This window comes from Gallus gallus, chromosome 17, assembly GCF_016699485.2.
Source record: "Gallus gallus isolate bGalGal1 chromosome 17, bGalGal1.mat.broiler.GRCg7b, whole genome shotgun sequence".
NCBI lineage: Eukaryota > Metazoa > Chordata > Aves > Galliformes > Phasianidae > Gallus > Gallus gallus.
The window spans coordinates 5,623,846-5,645,554 of record NC_052548.1 but is presented as its reverse complement, the minus strand read 5'-3'; the positions used below and the strand labels follow the sequence as shown (position 1 = coordinate 5,645,554).

General features: G+C 50.5%; 1 protein-coding gene and 1 long non-coding RNA gene across 2 annotated transcripts; one reads left to right on the top strand and one right to left on the bottom strand.

The window, feature by feature from the left end:
- The first annotated feature begins 3,545 nt into the window (after positions 1–3,545).
- Positions 3,546–21,567, top strand: URM1 (ubiquitin related modifier 1). Its single transcript, NM_001007843.2, has 5 exons — positions 3,546–3,609; positions 6,171–6,241; positions 17,618–17,699; positions 18,727–18,775; positions 19,458–21,567. Exons 1-5 carry the CDS (start codon positions 3,575–3,577, stop codon positions 19,524–19,526), a joined length of 306 nt encoding a protein of 101 aa, NP_001007844.1. The 5' UTR covers positions 3,546–3,574; the 3' UTR covers positions 19,527–21,567.
- LOC121107097 lies at positions 18,091–19,645 on the bottom strand. The gene is made up of 2 exons (XR_005840531.2): positions 19,372–19,645; positions 18,091–18,268 (listed from the first exon to the last, which is right to left on the bottom strand). It is a non-coding gene; the product is annotated as an uncharacterized LOC121107097 (long non-coding RNA).
- Positions 21,568–21,709: the final 142 nt, after the last annotated feature.

Sequence of the window (21,709 nt, the reverse complement as noted above, 5' to 3'; positions counted from 1 at the left end):
AGCTTTGCCTTTAAGAAACATTCTGGACCTTATCCTTTGGTACACCCTTTAGAAATGTAAATACGTGATTCCCCTGAGTAGTTCCAGTGTAAGCAGGCCTGAGGCTGGCAGTGGCTTTGCCTCCTCATCTCCCACTGGCGTGGTGTCACGGGCAGCCCAAGGGAATGGCAGCCTGCAGAGAGCTCAGCGCTGTGTCAGGGGGGCGAGGAGTGGCCGTGTCCTTGTGGTGTGCAGGGAGGCCTCACAGGGAGCCTGGAAACTGCTCTATGGACATAGCAGGGTGTGAGGAGTGGGGAAGAAGGCACAGATGCTTCTCTCCTCTGGTTGAGTCTGTCTCGTGTCACTGGGGCTTCCACCATAACCCGGGCCTTGACGCTGCGTTCCTCAGTGAGTGGAAAACAGCTCCCGTAGGCACAAACGCTGCAAGGCCAAGCGGTGGGAGAGCTCAGGGCAGTTCAGGTCTGTCAGCACGGACCTGGTGGCACCGGGCACAGCAGGTAAGGGGGACTGTGAAGACAGGGTCTTCCCCTTCGTGGCTTGGCACCATTGCCCAGATCCTTGTCTCCTGAAGCAGGACGTGTCCTGCCCCGTCCTCGTGGCAATCTGCGGTGCCGGGATGAGCACCATCGGTGCCACACCGACAGAAGCAGTGGTGCCGTGAGCCTCCCTCCTCGCCCCCGGCCGCAGGAAGAGGCTAACGGCGGCGGGCGAGCCGTGTTCTCAGCTTGGAGTATCGCTTTCAGCTATTCTGAAGGTTAAACGCCTGTTTAGAGCTCCCTATTGAAGGTGGAGACGGGGGTGCGCCATTGTTCGGCCGCCCTCCCGCTTTGTCTGCCCGCTCTCAGGGGCGCCCTGAAAGGGAAGCGGCCCCGCGGCCCGCACCCGGCAGAAGGGCTCCTGGGGGAGAGCCGCTTCCTCCGCCCTAATGACATTCAGGCCTCCATCGGTTCAGCTCCCGCTTTCTTTCTGCTGCAGTTTAACCCGGGCACAGAGGCCGGGCTCCATCTTACTGATCTCTGCTTGACACCCAATTACCACATGAATGGCAGAGAAAGGCTGCAAAAGGCTTTAACTCCCCCTGACCCTCCTTCCCCTCTGCCTGCTTCCCCCTCGCCCCGTCCTACCCCCGCGCGGAGGGAGTTCAAAACTGAGACTGGAAATCAAACAAAGCCCCGAGCGGGGAAACCCATTGTTACCGCCTCGGAGATGGCTCCCGTTTCGCCATCCATTGTTCCCCTTGAAGTTTGACTTGCTGTGTGGAAGGATGCGAGCAGCTGTTGGTGCATTCCCCTGATGTTTTATTGAGAAATAATTGAATCGTCAGTTTGGGGCTCGCTGATAAAATGCTTCCTCGTAGCACTGGGCCCTGCTGTATTCCTAAAGTATGTTTCCCTGTAAAAAGCATTGGCAACCTAAACCGTTTCCTGCTTCGATGGAGGGATGCCCCTTCTGCACTCAAGGGAGAACACAAGCAAGCAAACGGAAAACCAAAAACCGAGGGCCGAGACAAAAGAAATTAAACCATCTTTACCGCCAGGCTGAATTTCCAACCTGTTCTTTTGTTGGGTGTAGTTAAATCTGTGGGAGGAGAAGGCCGGGGGAAGCATCACAGTGACCGGGGAACACCAGAGCCTGGCACCGCGCTGGGCCTGCAAGCGAGGACAGGGTGTGAAATGCTGAGTAGAAAACAGAGGTTTCACTGAAGTTAGCACAGTGACACATCCACGGGTGTGGACAAGAGGACGGTGTGTTACAGCAAACTGAATACAAGGCAGGGACCTTGACTTTATCTGCTCCTTCTTTATGTACTTGATTATCAAGTACCATCAATGCTCACAGCGCTTCAGAAATAACAACATCAGCATTACGCTTTCTCAAGGAGATTACATGCTTTCTTCCTACCTCCCCAAGCATCTGCTGGTAAATTTGTGATGCTCTGATTTCAGCACTGGCACAGAGATGGGAATTGCTCCTCTTCCCAAGCACACATCGTCCATAAAAATGTCCCCCATAGCTCATGTGCTTGCTGACTGTATTTCCAGGGTAACTGTTAACAGTAACCAGCTTTGAACGCTTGAATGAGCCAAACTGGTATTTATGATTACTGTTCACTCTCTCCCCCCTCCCCTCTCTTTTTTTTAAATTTCTTTTGCCTTTATGAGGGAGCACTAACACTAAATCTGTAATATTTTGTTGCATTTCTATAGCTCAGGAATCAAGGTTTTTAGGAACCGGTTCTGCTATTATTTGGCCTCACAAATTATTCCTGGAAGCAGGAAGAATAGCTCATAGAAAACGGTAACTACAAACACTGATCTGGAGCCCAGATTACCAGATCTTTTGTAAACAGAGTGCTTCGGTCACTTCTGAAGGGTATACAAATAAGATTTCTGTCTCAGCCGTCTCTTTCCTCTGCCTGTTTCCCATACAATTGGTTCAACATCCTGAGCCGTATCTCTGAGATACTCAGGGGCCTCAGGATTTAGTTTAGAGATATCTAAAATCCAACTGGAATTTCTGGAGGAAGATCACAGGCAGTAGCTTCATACCTCTGCCATAGCATAACCCCCAGCAATGGCAGCAGCACCCGTTGTGCTGGGAACTGCAGAATCTTTCCTGGGGCCCAGCCGGGAGAGTGCTCATCTCCCAGAACAAAAGGCCGCTACAAACACCACCACCTTCTGCTCTCAGGGTTAGGCGTGCCTTGACCTCTGTTAGCATAAACGTAGAGCAATCTGTCTGCGGAAATTTATGCCCGTTACATATAATGCATAATGTATATGCATCTATATGACATTTCTTTCTGAATGTGTGCGCGTGCACATGTATATTTTAAAGCTGAGCCCTCCACTAAGAGGAGGGCTGGAGGAGGGAGGGTGAAGGGGCTGCAGTTTTCCTCCAGTTCCACCCAGTGCTTCGTGTGCTCCACGCTGCAGAGGAAGGAGCCTGTGCTGCGGCACAGCCCAGCTGTCACCACCATGGCTGTGTCTGCCTGTGCACGTGCTTCTTTCTCCCTCTGGGGATGGGAGGAAGGAACAAACGGGTGACAGATGTGCACCGTGCTATTAATGCGGTGCGGACAGTGACCGATGCTGCGGTGATCTGAGAGGCTGAGGGGACGCTGAGCAGCCGTGCGCTTGCTGATGCGCAGCAGCGTCTTGCACGCTGATGGCAGGAGTGGCTGTCAGGCTGACCTGGCCTGGCCGCTTCTGCATCCCCACAGAAACATAAATCACCTGCAAGGCAGGAGGTGAAGGCCAGGCTGGCTTCGCTACTGGGAAGCTGCTGATGCAGCTCATTGCTAAAGCATTCTCAGCACGCGAAGAACAACTTGGTGAATGGCAGGACGTGAATTTAATGCAGAATAGGTGTTTCGGGTTTCGTTCTGGGTGTTTTTTAAAAAGCTTAGGCTGGGGCTCCCGGCAGATGAGGCTGTCTCGCAGCCCGATGGGCGCAGGCCGCCGCCCCGGCCCAGCCGTTGCCAGAGTAACGCGGCGCGGCCGGAAGGTCTCTCGGGTACTTCCGGCGCGGCCTGGGCGCGCCTTCCCTTCCCTTCCCTCTCGCCGCCGCCAAGATGGCGGCGCCCGTGTCGCTGCAGGTGGAGTTCGGGTGAGCGAGGGCGGCGGCGGGAACTGGGGCCAGGGCTGGGCGGAGGGCAGGGCCGGGGCCAGGCCGGGCTCCTCCACGAAGAGCAGGCCGCGGTCGTGAGGAGGAACGGCCTTGGCACGGCGGCTGAACCTGAGGCCTTGTGGGAGCTGCGAGCGAGCCTCAGGCGCAGGCTCGTGGCAGCCCGGTGCCGCCGCTCGCGCGGGGCTTTGGGGCTGCCCGGGCCCGGCAGGGAAGAAGGCCGCGGCGGGCGGTGTGAGACACAGGGCCGAGCTGTGCGTGCGCATCTCACTATCCGTGCTTTCCTCCTCCCCTTAGATGACATAGTTTTTAATTATTAAAAACATTAATAAAAGCTTTCCGCTTGCTTTCCAGCTGTACTCTCTGTGTACGTGTGTGTGTGTGTGTGTGTGTTCGTGCTGTCTGTGTGCTCTGCCCCAGCCCTCGGCTCAGGGCAGCGCAGTGGGGCTCTGCACAGCACTGTGCTCTCAGGGTCTGCGCTGCCAACGCTCTGTGCCTGGAGACTGGAGTGCTCGTGGGGCACTCTGTGAGCGTTTGTGAGAATACTTTGCTATTTGTTAAAGCCTTCTTTTAGCAAAAGCTACAAGGCTGCTATTTATGGGGTTTTTCCCACCCTCTCACAAACACAGACATGTCATAACCCTTTAAATGCCTCTCTCCTTAAGAATCCTTTCCTCAGTCTTTCCCGCTTCCAGCTGCAGTAACTCTCCTAATTTTCCCAGAAGAGTGAGATGCGTTTTTGCTTCCCTTGGAAATGCATAAATGAGCTCTCTATGTACAAATTGCAGCTGAGTTCTCTACAGCGAGCGCATTACAGAAGGACCTTATCTTGCAATCTACATTTTTCCGCTGTAACAAAGCGTGACCTTGTTTTCATTACATAAAAAAATGTTTTTCATATAATTACTGTGACTTGTTCTTCTGCATGAGTCTCAGCTCATGTTAATAATTGCTGCTTCAAATTTCAGATAACTATTTTTTGTGAGCTGGTGGAAGAACACCAACAGAGTGCTCTTTAGGAGAGTTTCTGCATATAAGTGATGCTGCTGAGGGCACAACAAGGGTTCTGTTGTGCTCCTCTATGGCAGAGCCAAGAAAACCTAGTGTGGCATTTTTAGATATTGAATTTAAAGGAACTTTGTAACATGGGGATGTATCTTTGTTGATATTCAGGTGAGGGTTATTTGTTCTAAATACTTCCCTTATTGAGGCAGCTTTCAAAAGATGCGAGGCACCAGTAAAGGTTTCCAAAATGTAATCTCATAAGAAAAAAAAAAAAAAAGCCAAAGTGAGATTAGTATTTAGTGACATTCTTTCAGGACAGGATGGCCATTTTCCTGTATCAGTTGAGTTTTGAGATGTAGATTTCCAAACAGTCCATGCTCTGGCCATCCTGTTCGGTCTGGAATCAAGAACTGACACTGTCAGTTTCTGTGTCACGTTTTGCACGGTAGCACCCCAGTTTCTGCTCACACAATGGTTTTATGATTTTCTGAGTTTGGCCTGCTGCCTCCCAGCATCAAAACCTATTTATATTTGTAAAGCTCAGGACATTCGGAGTTGTTCCTTTTTCTTTCCCTACAAAACGGACATAGATGAGGAACCTGCTGAGGCTCATTGCATTGCAGTTCCAAAATCTTTTTTTCTTTTTCCAAGAGTAGAAGGAGATAGGTATGTGCACTGAATTGCAATCCCATTTTTTCAGGTGTGAAGGCAGCTCCTGTACTTGCCCATCTCTTTATCTTCAGTGTTTTGTTCACGCTTCATCTCTCTTAAAAAGCTGTGGTTGCAGAGACCTTCACTTTGTTCTGTAGGGCTGGTCCTGCTGGTAAGTTCTGTGTGTCAGAAAAGGGGGTTAGGTTGTTCAGGGGAAGAAGATGTACTTTTTACCTTCACATGTAACCATCACTGCTTGTTTCTCCCACTTAAGGCCCTCATGAGAGGGACCCGTGCTGTGACTGCGTCAGGAAGGGATTGCTAGGAGGACTGGAGGATTCCTGGCCCTGCCTCTCACTCGCTGTGTAACCTCATATGAGTCACTTCCTCACTCTGCTTACAAATGGAAACCAGGGAGATATTTATTCCATGAGAATATAACTGTTTTTCACGTTCTGTGAAACCCTGTGAGGCTTCTGGCTGGAAGGTGGTAGAGAAGAGTGGTGTCGTGTGGCATCTGTAGTACTGTTTGAATTGGAGCAGTGCTGATAGCTGATGGGGAAGGCGTTGTTAGGCACCACACAGCACGTTGTGAGCTCTGTGGGATGGCAGCCATCCTGCTCTGCTTTGCTGATGCATCACAGGGTCCTGGCCTGTGACTGCAGCTCTCGTGTGTGATGACAGTAGGAGATGGTGACTTCCCCATGGGACCTTGTGGTTTGTGAGTGGAAGAACGGCAAAGAGAATCCTATACTAAATTAGTTTCTGTCATTTATGATTCTGTGATTTGTTTTCTGTATTGTGGCATTTACATAAAATTCCCTTTTTGTGCTGTCTTCCTTTTGACAATAGAACAGAAACTCAGTCATTTGTTCTTTTTATTTCAGGGGTGGTGCAGAACTCTTGTTCGATGGTGTAAAAAAGCATCAGGTGACTTTGCCTTCTCAGCCAGAGCCTTGTGAGTATCTGAATCTGCTCGATAACATGAAAGAATGGCAACAAATGAAAATCATGTGCAGAACAAAGCCGGTTTTACGGCAGTTTTGTTCGTTTATAAGTACTGATGTATTTTGAGAGCACTTCCAGCCATGCTGTTGGTTGGACAGCTTGGCACATGCTGTGTAGTCCTCAAAGTAAATACCAAACAGAAGTGATCTGAACACTTTCTGTGTCCTCTAAGCAATTGGGAAGTGAGTTCTTTGTCAGGCCTTTTGCCTCCCTCCTCCTGGATACACACCAGCTTCTGAATGCTTCTACCACGTCTACGTTCCTCTTTCTCGATATGTGAAACTGCTGTAACTGCCTTGCCTCTTTTGAGGTTCCCAAAGTGTATGTGTGTATGTATATTATCTGTGGATACACGTGTGTGTGTACAGCAGTGTAACATCTATGAATTTTACCTTTTTTTTTGACTTTCAAGTATATGTGATCAGTCTATACTAGCGATGCAGATGTAAATGGCAGAGCTAATGCCTGAACGTGATGCTGGACATACTGATGTGGCTTTCCCTGCAATAAAAAGTAAGACACTGTTAAGCTAAAGACTTGAGTGTCGCAATGATAAAGTCATCATCTCAGGTTTGTTATTTGGCATATCAGTACTGAGAAGTGCTGTATTACCTCGTTTCTCCTTATGGATGTGCTTACTGCAGTCACAACATAATTTTGCTGCAGGTTTGTTTTGAATTTTTCCAGCTAGATAGCAGTGCTTTATGCCATTTGAGGGTGGGATTGTAAACTGAATAGATACAAAGCACGAGGGAATGTTAACTATTAATACCCTGTGAATGGATAATACCATAATCTATGTGCTGTGAACATCCAGGCCTGAAGTTTTCTTGCTATTCCTGTAAGTAATTACAGATCTGTGGAAGTACTTCGACATAAGTATGTGTAATTCAAATGTAATGGGGCACTGAAATAGCGTGTTATCCTGTGGTTAGTGACAGGGACTGTGAATCCAGGAGCGTGATCTGATGCTGATTGGTGCTGTGAGTTTAGTCATGTTGCTTAACTTTCCCCTGTTGCTACTGAAGTAGTAGTGATAATTTCTTGTATCACAAGAGAGCTCAGCATTAAGTTCCAGCCCTGTTAAATCACGTAAGTTCCTTAAACAGAAGGTGGTAAATCGCTGCCAGAACACTCCCTTGGTTGGTTTATAAACTTGGGGGCTAGAGTATCGTTTTCTTTACTGTTCTGTAATTTCAGGATACCCACTGACATCGACTGTGTCAGAGGTATTCAAACGGTGATCAGACACTCAAGAAGGAGGGGTTATTACATGGGGTGTTTATTCCTGCCAGGGGAAAGGAGAAATTGATACCGAGGAGCAATTCTTCCAGCTCGATGGCTGTCAGTGGTGTAGTTGTGTGTGGCCTAATCCACTCCCACTTGAAGTTGCTTGGAAGGCTTCTGCAGTCTTCACTGAGAGCTGGATTTGTCCTTTGGGATTAAGCTTTCCCTGAAGATCTGGCTCAGTCGCAGGGTTCAAACTCACGATCTTCAGTGATTCATTCCAGATTAATCTAAGGGGTTATTGCTTCTGGCCTTTCACGCTGCCTTGTTTTTCAGATGCTGCTGTCCCTGTAACAAGAGAGGCAGAATGGACGGTGGGGCCATGTGGTTGTGTCTGTGGCTTATAGCATGCTGTTTTCATGTGTGTTAGATGACAAGGTGGTTTCAATTCTGAGTCTGGTTGTGCACTGCAGCAGCTCAGGAGCAGACACCGAACTGTGAAGCTTATGCTGTTGTAATATTTACACTTAGCATGAGGATGGGCTGTGCAAATGTGGGTTCAGAGCCTGGCAGTAAGGGGTCACTGGAGACACCTGTCATAATACTCTGGATGAGAATTGTGTTGCAAAAGTGAGAAATTAGCAGAATTGAGTAAGAAATCTGGTAAATTCTTGCAGTTGTGTACTGTTCCTAACACCGTCTGTTTTCCTCATTCACAGAAAGAAAGTTTAATTCAATTGTCTCTGTGTAAATAAGGATATATGTGGTCTGTTCCCTGCTGCCCTTATGCAGCCACAATTATAATGATCAGAGGAACAGCTCAGCACTATGCTGTGTCCTGTTGCTTACCTTTCCTTTTGTGTTCACCATGTAATACTCTGGGGAAAGAGTTGTAGTATGAATACTGCTTGAAGACCTGCACTCAAAGCCCCATTTTAACTGATTTCATTAGCTGCCAGGCTTATTTTTGGCCATCTTGCCCTCTCTATCCCACTCTTCCTTTCCTTCTGAGTTATTTCTGTCTTTGCCCTCCTTTTATGCAGAGCAGCTCTCTCTGGGATGTGTTTTAATTTGTTTAGGCATTTATATATATATCTCAGAGATGAGGGGAGGTGGGAAACTGTATGAAGAAATTTCTGCCAGTATTTATCTGGGGGGGGGAAATGCTCCGTAGTTGACATGGGCAGCATTCTATTAATGATGATAATAATTACTGCAACAAATGATTATGTGGTCATTTCCTTTGTCCTGGCAACAAGCACTAAGTAGAAAATAGGTGGGTTTCAGAGCCAGATAACTTCTCAAGATTTGTTTCTCTGTCCTTTTCTGATGCCTGAAGTTGGGCTCCTGGAGGGATCGGGGAAAGGCAGGAGGAAGAAAGCTGCAAGTGGGACAAGAGCAAGCCACCAGGGGTCTAGCCATGTGGCAGGACCTATTTTTATTATCCGAGGGGCTTTTTGTATCCTTACAACGTCAGTAAAACAGCAGTTCTTTATTTCCAAAGCAGAGCTGCCTTGGCCTGCGTGTTGAAGTTGCTGCCAAGCAGGAACTGGAAAAGGTGTGTTTTATCTGTATGGGAGGACAGATTTCCATCAGCCACGCTTAATGCAGGGCTGTGTAATCTTTTGGAGCTGCTGCAGGGAGGACCTCAGGTTAAACAAGAATCTTGTCCCAAGTTGCTGGCTATTTTGATGATCTCATTGATAATGCTGTTAAAGGATCTAAAGATATTAGTGCCCCGTTGGCTTATTCTGTATAAAAACAGTGTGTGGGGGAGAAAGCAGCTGGGGGAATAACGGTATTTGTCACACGGAGAGAGTATTAAATTGGCAGGGAAATCAACTTTATTTTCAAGCATCTAAGAGGCTATTAGAGACAATGGAGCATAAAAGAGAGAAACCCTAAATTAAAAACTGAAAATGTATTTGGCAGCTCCCTCCTGAAACAGGCCACAGTAATTTAACCAAGTGCTTCAGTAATCAAATAGATCATTGTATGACTGCTCTGCGAGCGATGGCGGAGCTCCTTCCTCCACCTCGCTGGGACTCACAGTGGTGGGTTTGTCTGTGGCCATGCGAACTGTGTGGACGCTGTTGGGAGGGTAGGAAGTAGCTGGCATTGCTTAACCCTTGTAGTGATTTCAGGTTTAGATCCGCAGTGTCATGCTGACGAAGAGCGCTTACAGAAGCTTTCTGCTGTGCCCTGTGTTTGGGGCTTGGGGCTGTTTGTAATGTCAGTGTTGTGCTGCAGGTTCCCAGCCTCCCAGTGCTGAGTTCTCCTGTGGTTTCGGTGCCAGGACTCGTGTGTTTTTGGAGTAGTAGTACCTGGTTCAGCAGTGATCGCTTGGCTCTTGTGGGCTAATCCAGAGCTCACTGTGTTTTGGCACATACAAGTCTGGAAGGATAAATTTTTAATCAGCATGTTTTGATAATTGTTTGTGGTTTCCATTTACCAAAACCCCAGGGGAAAAAAAGCTTGTTGCTAATCAGGTTTTTTTTTTTTTTTAGAGGGAAAATTAAAATAATCTGCCAAGTGCTGCTTATGTGAAAATCCCCATAGCATGATTTGCTCCTCAAGAGCTTTGCTTTCCAGGGGCCTTGTTCTGCACAGCATGGAGGGCTGCTGGGAAGCTGGAAGCATTCATCTGCTTGGAAAGAGCCTGGGGATCCTGAGAGATCAGACCTGTGTTACAGGCTTAAACATACGGCGTGTGCTCTGAGTTGGTGGGTGCTATGCCAAAAGGCTGTGAGAACAGGAGGGAGGGTTGGTGTCAGTTGTCTGTAATGCCCAGCACTGTTACCAGGTAGTAAAACTCTGGGATGCATTTATTACTCTGGTTTTCATTCCCGATGTTTTAAGACTTGCACCAAACACACTGTAAAAGTGGTTTTGGTAATGCAGGGTGATGGAAATCCATAGATCTCCTGCAGTCAGCTCCTTTCTAACCGCTCTGTACTACTTGCAGGTCTCAGCAGACGTGGGGCTGTTCCCCTTCTTGCGTGCCTCTGTTAGGCAGGTCATTATCCGCTGGGACAGGGAGAAGGTGAGCTGCTGGCTGGGATCTCAGCCTGCACTGGCTCAGCCCGGAGCCTGGCCGCTCTTTCCAGCAGTCACAGTGCCAGGAGCCCGGTGAGATGAAGCATCCCTGCCCGCTGCTCCTTGCTGGGGCTTCAGGTGGCTGTCCCTGGAGCAGGGAAGGGGGATGCTGGCAGCCGTGCAGGAGCAGCCCCAGCGCTCTCCCAGGAGGCCACGCTGCGGGATCAGCTCATCCCAGGGCTCATTGTGGAAGGAGCTTCCCAGGGACCAAGAACCAGCTCTTGTGTGTGACCAAATCCCTGGGATAACAAAGCCTGGCTTTTCCACCCTCCTTCCCAGCCGCTGTATTGCAGTGCAGGCACCTAGTAGGATAACCTTTCTGTGCCAGCCCCCCCCCCCCCCCCCTCCGCTCTCTCTTTTCTCTCGGTGGGATTTGCGGTGCTGACAGCACTGTTCAGAGGGTGGCAGCGGAGCAGGGCTGGGAGGAGGATCCGGGCCCTTTAAACCGCTTAGCATGCGGTTCACACGGCTCTGGGCCAGCTGTTCCTTTCTCCTCCTGCCCTCACTCGCAGGAGTTGTTTGCTGAGCTCAGAGCTCCTGTGCAAAATTGCTTTTCAAAAGAGCCACTTTCTGCTTAATTAAACAATGAGCCGCCGTCCCTCTGCACATCTGTAAAGCTCCCTCTGCAGCCCCTTTATCCCACAAACTGCTCCATTCTTACCTCCATTCACTTGTAAATCTTACCCCCCCTCTCTTCCACCCTGATCATCTCACTGGCCCTTTCTTTTCCCCTTTCAAGTAAGACTGTGGGGCTTGGAGTATCTGTGGGGGTGGCTGGACTGGGTGGGCAGGAATCGGTTTAATGGTGCTTGCCCTGTATGAAAGTCTGATAATAGCCAAGCGGTTGTGAGCCTGAAAGTGAGACGCAGAAGCTGCTACTCCGCTTGGTTTCTGTATGTAGAGGAATAAAATCACGGCAGTCACTGAGCTGTGACACTGAGTCATCCGACAGAGTGTCCAGTAACCACCAGCAAGGCTGGAAGGGGATAAGGAGTTTGCTTCCAGGAGCTTTCCTTTCCAGCTGGCAGTGCCAGGAGAGCCCAGCCCTGGGGATTCCCTCTGCCAGGCTGTGGGGAATCCCTCTGCAGCTCCTGCAGGACCTCCTCCTGGGGTCTCACATGAGCTCCCATAGCCTCAGGTGATATTGAGAGGGTTTTCCTTCTTTGCACAAGCCGGAAAAATGTGAGGGAGGAGAGATTTCAGTTTGATGGGTTCCGGCTGAGCGTGATGCCTGCAGTTAGTAATGCATCCTCTGAATTGTCTTCCTGAGCAGCTTTAAAAAAAAAAAAATTAACCAGCAACATTCAAGGTTAAGCAGGATAAATGAATGGCAAAGCGATGAGGTGGGGTATCTCCTTTATCACAGGGATGGGCAGATTATCACCAGGGTGATGCAGTATCATCCAGCACAGATTGATAAGGGTGAAGCGATGGGAGTTTGGTGCGTAGCAGGAAGGTTTCTGGCTGCAGGAACTGTTGGACCGTGGCACGGTGTCCTTTGGGTTTGGTAGCAGGACTGTGTTGCTCAAGCGTCGCAAAATCAGAGTGGGCAAAGCTCAAGGTGGTCTTTTGTGGCCAATAATTCTGCACTGCTAGAGGGATGAAATCGCAGGAGCTGTTAACCTGCTGTTTTTAATGCCTGCGATTCCTAATCTTGCTCCTTGCTGCCCGTGCAGCAGTCTCAGGCTTTCGTGGTCCCTTCCTTTTGACAAGTCTGCACGAGAGGCAAGACTCTGGACCAGCACTATGACCTGTGATCCTAATGAAAAGAGACAGTTTGGTGCGCTGGCATTTATCTGGGAGTCTGAAATGACAATAGCGTGGGGTGTTACGGGATTAGATACTCTGACTTTGGAAATGTGGAGGGATTAGGTTTACCCTGAGGATCAGCTCGGAGCTGCTTTCTGGTGCTGGGAGCTGATGGATGGGGAGAATGCTGCGCTGGGGATCCCATGAACTTGTGTTCTTCTCCCAGCAGCCTGCTGGGAGCAGGAGATCCCAAGCAGCTCCTCTGCAGCTTGTGGGAGTTGTGATACAACCACAGTGCTGAGAGCTGCTCGAGGATGGTGGGATCTGAGCTGCTGTGCTAGCAGCAGGGCAGGGGAAGAGCCCTGTGATCCCTGCCTGTTCTACGGACACGCCAGGGTGGAGAAGAGCTCTGCTGGGGGGTTCTCTCCTATCTGAGAAGTGGGAAAAGGACGTTGCAGCACAATTGAAAAATAGAGAAGTAAGAGCTTGATGTTTCTGGTAGCAGACGAGAACGGATGAGAGGAACGATTGGGATTCTCTTGTATCTGGCTGTAGTTACCCCCTAATTTTTTCCATAGCACTTAAATCACTACGTGGCAGGATGTGTGCTTGTCAGAGGAAATGGATTTTGCTCTCCTTGCTCTGTGCAGTGAGCAGCCCTTTTGCTGTGACTCCATTTCTCTAAGCTGTTCCAGGCCTTCTTCTGCAGTTTATGGCACACCATCATCTGCTTCAGTGGGCGATTTGCATTTCAGATGGGAGGCTGGAGGATCAACCAGGTCGGGTTTTGTAGCAGCTCTCTCAGAGTGCTGTAAGATTCAAAAGCACACGGAAGGCATTCACCTGGAGGGTGAGTGGGGAGCTGGATGGCTGCTGGGGAAGCAAGCTGCTTGGGCAGGGAAAGGGAGATGCAGCTTGTCTTTCCATCCATTTCCATGCGGGCAGGGGAAATAATGGCAGAGGAGCGGCAGGGAAGGGGCTTTGTCATGGTTACAGGCCAGTGGCGGAGAATGTGGGTGGAGCGGCGCTCGTCCCGAGTTAGTGACCTCAGCAAATTGGAGCTCAGCCATGGTCAGTATGATAAATGATCTTATTCTGGGTCAAAGAAACGGTACCCCATGGGGAGGTGTCCATGAGGCGGCCCAGGAAAGCGCCGTGCTCCTGCAGCACTGACCCCTTAGTGACCAGCGCCGCATATATCTTCTTTATTACAGACCAGAAGGGAATTTTCCATGGTTCACCCGTTAGAGGTTCCTCTCTCTCTCTCTCTCTCTGAAATAAACTCCCAGCTCCGTAGCAGGGCCAGACACAGGGGCAGTCACACCCTCTGGGTGCCCTTCAGGTGCTGTGTTGCTGGTTTGGATGTGGGTTATAAAGCAGGGGATGTGGAAACGTGTGAGCACTGCGTGTGTGTGAATCTGTTCGTGTCAACTAATACCAGCTGTGCAGAATCCTTCTGTGTATTTATGGGTTCAGTGTGAAGTTCCCATAGCATAACACCAGCACAGTGTTCCTTATTCCAGGCACCTGTTTTCTCTGCCCACGGTGGGTGCCCTCTCTGCTGAGATCTCCCTGACCAGCCTATAAGGCCAAGGAGGTTTTAGAGAGCTCGGGAAGATCCATGGATTTCAGCCCTGTTTCTGAGGGTGTAAACGAAGCTGTGCTCTTGTTTCAGGCAGCACTAAAATGGAGCCCCAGCCGCATTCCTCTTGCAGAGGAAGCTCAGCAGATTCGTTGTCAATGAACAGCTGGGATAACGCAGAGGGCCTCAGAGGACATGCAGGAAGACAGGGCAGGCTGTGAGCTTCTCTCTACCACGACCAGCAGTGTTTGTAATGCAGCTGGGCTGGTGGTGAGCCGCCGCCGATGGGTCTGTGCCTGCAGGCTCACTGCAGTCCCTGCATCCTGTCCTCCTGCGTGACGAGCCAATGACTTTGTGTCACTGCACGCACGCTCTTCGTTTTCCTGAGCTGTGTGTTTCGCTGGGTGATTTGTTTTATGCATGTGTTGTGGATTTGAGCTCCCATCTGTGCACTTGAACTAAGCAGTTTTCTCAAACGTTTGTCAGTTTTTCCTTTTTTTTTTTTTTTAATTAACTTTAGATTATTTTTCCCGAGAATTTGGAGAGGTTTGATGTACTGCGAGCACAGGCAGCAGAGCTGTCTCTGTATACAAATGAGAGAGGGATTTCCTACCATGTGCTTCAGTCCCTCCTTTGCAGTTTGGGAATATTTCAGCCTCCCGCTCTGCTGATGCTGCCAATGGCAAGGACAGTTCATGGTAACTAGAGTGGGGTTTTGGTGCGAATTAAACAGAGTAGGCTACCAAAAGGATTTCATTGACACCATGCAGCGATAATAAAAACGTGTTCATCCCTGCCGTGATGAGCTGGGCTTGAGCTGGTGGGGCAGGAGCAGAATGCTGCGTCGTCGCAGCTCTCACCTGAGCCTCTCTCAGCCCCAAATCCATGGCTGCATCTGCAGCCACGTGGCAGCACACGCAGTGCAGCTGCGCTTCTGCCAATAGCCAGTGCCTCTGTGCTGTGGAGGGGGCACCTGGAGCCCCAGCAGGAGTATAAACATCGACTGATGTGGTGCTTGCCCAGGTCAGGGTAATTTCTTTCTTACCTCCTTCTACATCCTTTGTGCAGGACGTGCTGTTTGCACAGCAGATCCTCGGCCCAACGAGCTGGAAGCCAGGGCTGGACCACTATGGAAAGAAAATGTCTTAGGAACGCTGCATACGTCACATAAAAGAGATAAGCAGTTGTGCTGTAATTTACCTCTTATTATTTCCATCGTGATACCATGTAGGATCCTGAGCTGCTGATCAAGACTTCTATTCAAGGCATTGAGCTGTGAGATGGCTCCTCCCTGGCCCACTTGCAATGGAAGCAATTTTGTTCCTTTTCAATATCTGACTTGTGGGAGATGGTTCTGGTGTGGCTGTGGTCATTTTTCATCCTTTATAATTGATTTGTTCAAGTAATATCAGTGCACAGAATATAAAGACATGAAGGTGGGGCGGGGGGGGAGAGGGGGGGGTTGAAATCAGTGCTGAGAAAGCAGCTGAAAGTATTATGTCTTAAGGTTGGCTGTAGAGAAGGGGCCTTAATTTCCATTGCTGCCTGGAGCAGGGAAGCTCCACTCATGGCCAGGGTGTCTGTTTTTCCCTCCAGTATGCGTGTACGTGACCGCTGGGGAGGAGTAAATGAACGTAGGCTCAGGTGGGGCTGAAAATAACGTTTATTATGGAAGGAGAAGGGGTGAGGGAGCCTTCCAGTGCAGCCTCCCATAAATCAGCCCCTCCGCCCAGGCTGCTCCGAGGTGGCTGCCTTTTATCCAGCTGGTGCAGCGTGCTTCTGTTTAAATGATCTCTCCCGAAAGGTCCCAGAGGAAAGGGCTGCTTATTCCATGCAAAGAGAATGGTGCATGGCACAGCTCATTGTTGTGTGACCTGCTGCAAGTGCATAAATATGAATCAGCTCTCGGGCGGTGCTATGGAGGGACCGGTGTTCCCTTTGTGCCCCCCCCACCCCTCCTCCCGAAGGCTCCTCTCCATCTTCCTTCCGCTCCAGCCTTCATAGCTCGGTGATGGAGAGCAGGAGGGGTTGGGTGTGGGATCCTGAGGGCTCGGTGTTGCAGCAGCATTTTTCAGGGCACGAGAGACACAGTTAGCTCTCATTCTGGCCGGCACGGTGTATCTTTGAGCGTGCTCCTGTCTCCAGTGTCTGTAGATATCAAAGCAGCAGAAAATGGTCTGTTTTGTGCTCCTAGCTGCATATCACTATGGGGCAATCCAGTCCCACACAACTCTTTCTGCTGCAGAACAGCGATCCCCATTGCTCCCCTCAGCCCCATGCCGGGACCGGTGTGCAGAGCAGGGACACGAGGTGGGGGAGATGGAGCGGGTCGTGGAGGATCCCTCTCCCATTTTCCCTGGGAATAAAGGTCCCCATCTGCCGCAGGGGTAACGTCGTTTGAAAGAACCCCAGCTCTGCAAAGTGTCCACAATGCCATCAGATCCCATAGCATGTCACAGACTGAGTCGAGCTGCTACGAGTGTTTGCTTTTGCTGAAGGTGGGTGACACGCAGCAGGGAGATGTGGGGACCCATGCTGCCCACAGCAGCTGCAGCCCTCGTTGGGGCGTTGTGGGGCTTCCTCACACCTCTAAAGCAAACTGTGCTCTTTGGGGGCTTCCCAAGGGCTGGTTAAAGGAGCCCCAGGAGAATCACTGGTTGTGGATTCAGAATGACAAAGTGGTTTGTGGAATGGTGGAATACAGAGGAGAATGCAGGAGAACTCCACGTTGCAATTTGTCAGCTTCTGTGAACCCTGTAACGGATTGTGCCCCCCCACCATCACTTCTCACCTCTCCAATAGGAAATTAACTGATGCTATCGCTAAAGAAATTGTTTTTGCCTCACAAAGTAAAATTGATACTATAAAAACCCGCCAGCAGTGTCTCCTCCTCCTTTTACATGAAGACAAATCCTCCCTGTCACCTACTGAAATGGAAAGATAAAGGCTGAGCTTTAATAAGGAAGCCATAAGCACGGAGCACAGAGGGAGGGAGCTGGTGGGGAGGGCAAGGGATGGCATGGGGAGCACGGTGTGACAGCAGTGCAGTGCTGGGCAGCAGTACATGTGTCCAAACCACGGCCGTCATGGTCAGTGTGTGTGTGCAACACAGGGCTGGATGTGTGCTCGTGCCCCAGACTCACATTCTGCTGGTGTTGGTACCTGTAGTGCCTTCCCTGGGCTTTCGGCTGCTTAGGAGTATTTGTTTGGATTTTTAAAATCCCATTAAACCCACACACGGTTAAATATCAATTTGTTGGGCAGTAGTGGGATACGTGGGATGTGCTAAGGAAATCTTATTGTCTGCCATCTCCTGCTGGACTGGCGCCGGCTCCATTAGTTCTATGGGCTGCAGTAACACAGGCAAGTACAGGACAGTGAGGGGTGTGAGAAGGAGTGCTGGTCTGCACAAGCCACGGGGCTGCCTTCCTTCTGTCCCCCCAGCACCAGTTGGGCACAGCATTGCCACGCCACATGCTGTCTGGGTGCAGGGTTGTGTGCTACGTGCTGGTAAGGGGCAGCTCTATTACCTCCTGTGGTTGGAGGTGTGCAGCTCTCCCCCTCTGCCCTGCGTGTTCCCCACCTTCTCTTTTGTGGATAAACATTCACTTTGTTGTGGCATTGCCTGGGAGCTGTCAGCCAGCTGTAAATCGCTGTCCTTTTCCCTTTCAGGGGATATCAGAAACCTGCTAAAGTGGATCAAACAGAATCTGCTGAAAGAGCGGCCGGAATTATTTATGCAAGGGGAATCTGTGTAAGTACAGCTGTGTGACTCCTCCTCGTGTCTCTCTCCCTGTTGATGCCCACGATTTGGAATACGTTTTTCCTGTTGGTTTCATGAAGTTAACATCCATGAAAACACGGGGTATGCTAATGTAATACTGGGAGGGAATCCCCTTGGTTTGGAAGCAGCTCCAAACTACCTCCCACTGCTCCATGCAGAGCACGTCTTTCTTTTCCAGCCCTCACCCCAAATCCTTAAGCCTTAAACGTAAAGCAGGACCACCTATCATTCCTCTGTGTTGTCACCTGGAGCAGCACAGCTCGTGTATCCTCAATTCCAGGCATGTTAGCAGGTCTGTCCGTTCCCTGCTGACATCACTGGGACCAAAGCAGTCACTCGGAGAAGTGCCAACAAATATTTCTGCTGGGAAATGTATTTTTATTGTCAAAATGGGGCCAGCCTCGTGGAGGGGAAAAGAAAAAGTCCAGAGAAATGGAGCAGAGTGAGCCATGCAAGAGCCATCCCTGACGGCGGGGTGGCGCTGGGGGTGCTTAACATTCGTCATGGATCTTTGTGAGCTGAAGCGTGTGCCAGGTCCCCTGGTAACAGGAGAGACAATTGCAGGACACTGAAGATCAAAGAGGGGGAATCCCTTTGCCTGTAATCAGGGGCTCTGAGTGGATCTCGGGTGTTTACTGCCTTGGGTAGTGGCACCAGAATAGCTTTCCCTGCTTTTGCATCCAGCTCTCTGCACTCTGCTGTTTGCCTGGATTTAATTACCTGGCTTTTCTACCTCACACGGAAATGGAGTCATCCTGGAGCATCCTCAGGAATGGTGCATTTTGATTCAAATGAGCTCTGGGATTACTCCTGCCTCCCCTTTATTTGATCTAGAAAGGGCACAGACTGTACCTGTTTCTACCTCCGTGCTAGGATTCCTTTTTCTCTTTGGCTTTATAGGCGGTCGGCGTGTGATCTGTGCTTTAACATCCCTCGTTCTTAACTGTTTGTGAAGCTTTTAGCAGCCCTGTATCCTAATTATTTCTGTGTTCTGCAGGAGGCCAGGAATTTTGGTGCTCATCAACGACGCAGACTGGGAGCTAATGGTCTGTACTCCCTCTGTTTGACTTTCTTTGTTGAAAATATTGCTCTGTCTGTTCCGTGGTTGCTCTCAGAAAGGCTATTTCTAATTCTTGCCCCAAGTGAAGCATCTAGTATTTGAGAGGGAGTGGAGGCAGACAGGGATCTTACTCTGTGTTGTACCACTGTGGCTGTTGGGAAGCCTGCAGCCTCAATCTAACCTGCTGAGTCTCATCAGCCAGCACAGGTCTGAAGAGAGATGCTCCCTGATCTCTGGCCCACATGTGGGGTAACAGCCCAGAGGGCACCAGGCAGTTTCACAGCCCCCAGCAGTTTTCAGACTGTGAGGCAGTTCCCAGCAGGTGAAGGCAGCCCTGGGGAGATCCCTCCCCAAAAAGGTGGTGGTTAACACTCCTCAGTTTCAGCCCACTGTCTCAGACAACAAACAGTCCCTAACTATTTTCCTGCCTCAGGCGACCACCTGTTCTGTCAAAACTGTGGTCCAGAAAGTGGTGTGTTCCTGGGATAATGAATGTCAGCTCCTTCTCTCATCTCTCTCACTGTTGCTTCCTTTAAGATGGTAACGTTGCTCTGTCCCTCTCAGCTCTCCCTTAACACTCACCATCTTTTTATGAGCTGTTTTCTCTTTGCAGCTAGTATTTGGAAGTGACATTTAAACCATTTCTCATTTTTTTTCTTGGCCTGCAGGGTGAGCTGGATTATAAACTCCAAGACCAGGATAATGTGCTTTTCATCTCGACGTTACATGGTGGGTGAACTCCTGGAAAAAGACAAGGACGTGAATCCAACCCCTTGGGCAAACAAACACCTAAACCCACCCAAACCTCTCTCGAACTGTCTGTGCCTGATCCCTGCATCATCCCACCACCTCCACTTGTTAACAGACATCCAAATAAAGCCCCGTCAGCACACAGCCTGCTGCGTACTGCTACGGCATCCATCTTTTGGTCCTCATTTCACCTCTCCTGACCACACTTCCAGGTACCTTTACGAGCAGAGAGCACCTGCTGCACGTGCAACAGTGTGTTTCCGTAACAGGAGGGAGAGGTGTGCTGGGTGTTGCATAGGATGGTGTATCTTTGTAGGCATCCTGGGGCAGTTGTACCTGTCTTGAGGCAAGGCAAAGTGCCTCTGCTTTAGTGCCAGGAGCTGGGATTCCTTTTGCAAAACATTTAGTGTCATGTAGGCTATTACAGCAGCTACAGAGATGCCTGGAGAAGGACAAGATGTGAAGTGCAAGGAAACAGGAGGTGACTTTACTAGCTCTTCTGTGAGCTGGTGGAGGTTACAGCTGCAGGGCCCTCTGTACTGGCTCTCCACTTGTCTTACTGTTTATCTGTGGGAAGTAGGCAAATAAGCATTTTTAGTTCTATTTGACACCTTATGCCTCCTGCATACCTGAGCTGCGGCAGGGTGAAGTACCAGTCCACAAACGTCAATTTACAACCATTTGGTTGGAGGGTAAACAAACCCATGCCTGCTCTAAGACAGCACGGAGAGATAAGGGCAGCAAATTATCTTTCTGTCAACGTGAGGGACAGAATTGATCAGCCTTCGTTTCATTCTGTGCAGGCGTGGAGCAGCAGGGAGCTGTGCTGCTCCCGGAGGGATGTGGAGCTGGAGGGCGGGTTCACGCCAGCCCTGCTGCTGGGTGGCACCGTGACAGGGCTGCGTGCTCTGCATGGCCACTCCTGCTGCCAGGCTGGGCAGAGCAGAAGGCCGAGGCCTGAGCACGGGGGAGGCGGGAGGGAAGGCTTCTCTCCTGTGAGTGCAATGGGGTATGGTGGCCAGGATGCCATACAGAGAGCGCAGGGAAGGGATCAGAGAGGATGGTGTCGGCACCATGGGCCTGCACAGTGCTGCTGTGTTTCCTCCTCGCCCCTTCCTGCTCTCTCTCAGCCCCATTCACCCATATTTCCACGTGGCTCTGGGAACATACATGCAGTGGTTCCCAGCTGCAGCATTGCTGCCGGGGCTAAGGGCTCAGTGGGGCCATGAGCTGCTCCCTGTGCCCCTCAGAGCTCACCTGCACCGCTGTTGCCTGTCCTCCACCTCCCTGAGCTGCCAAGGAGGGCAGTGAGCAGTGCGGGGCTGCAGCGCCTGCTTGGGCAGCCCGACCCCATTACTGCTCATCACTCTGTGCTGGGGGGGAAGTGCCAAAGAATAATTCCCTGTCTGACCTCTGTGCTGACTCCTCCATCACATTTACCCCCCTATAACTGCACAGCTCCCGGCACCCGTGGGCTGCAGTGCTGAGAAACCTCAACTTCAGAGCGCCACTACTGAGACTGAATCAATACTCAGCCTTTTCCAAACCCAGGCACTGCAGCTCGAGTCCGGCTTGTGGCGTTTGTGAATGGCACGGACAGACCACAGGCTCTTCTCTGCCCTGAGCTCAGTGCCAGAGGCGTTGTTGGATGAGGGGAATGGAAGGGGGATTCCAAGTGATGCGGGGAGCTGGCTGAAAAACAGCCGACCTGCTCAAAACGGCCTCAAACCCGGCTGGGGAAGGAGGTTCGTCCTCAGCGCTGCCGCCCGCTCTGCCTCTGTGCTGCATTTCTGCTTTAGGCTGAGCTTTTCTGTTCTGATCCCCCCAGCTGACAGACTGAGCTCCTTCCTGGGCAGCGTTATCCCCTGGCAGCGCAGGTACAGCACGGCGGCTCAGCCTCTGCCGTAGTAAAAGCTGCCAATCACTGCTGGGGATGTGGAGGTGAGGGAAGCCGGGCAAAGGGAGGGGAAAAGAGGGGTACGGCAAAACCCTGTAACAAAGTTTCTGAAATAAAACCCTTCTAAAACATTCTTTGCCTCCGGCTTTGTCCTACATAGGCTCTTAGCGAAATTTTGCTCGGATCCTGTAATGCTTCCCTCCTCCTCCTGGGTTTCCTTGGCAGCCCCGGCAGTGCCGCTTGGCTCGCGGACTCATAATGCCTCACTGTTAA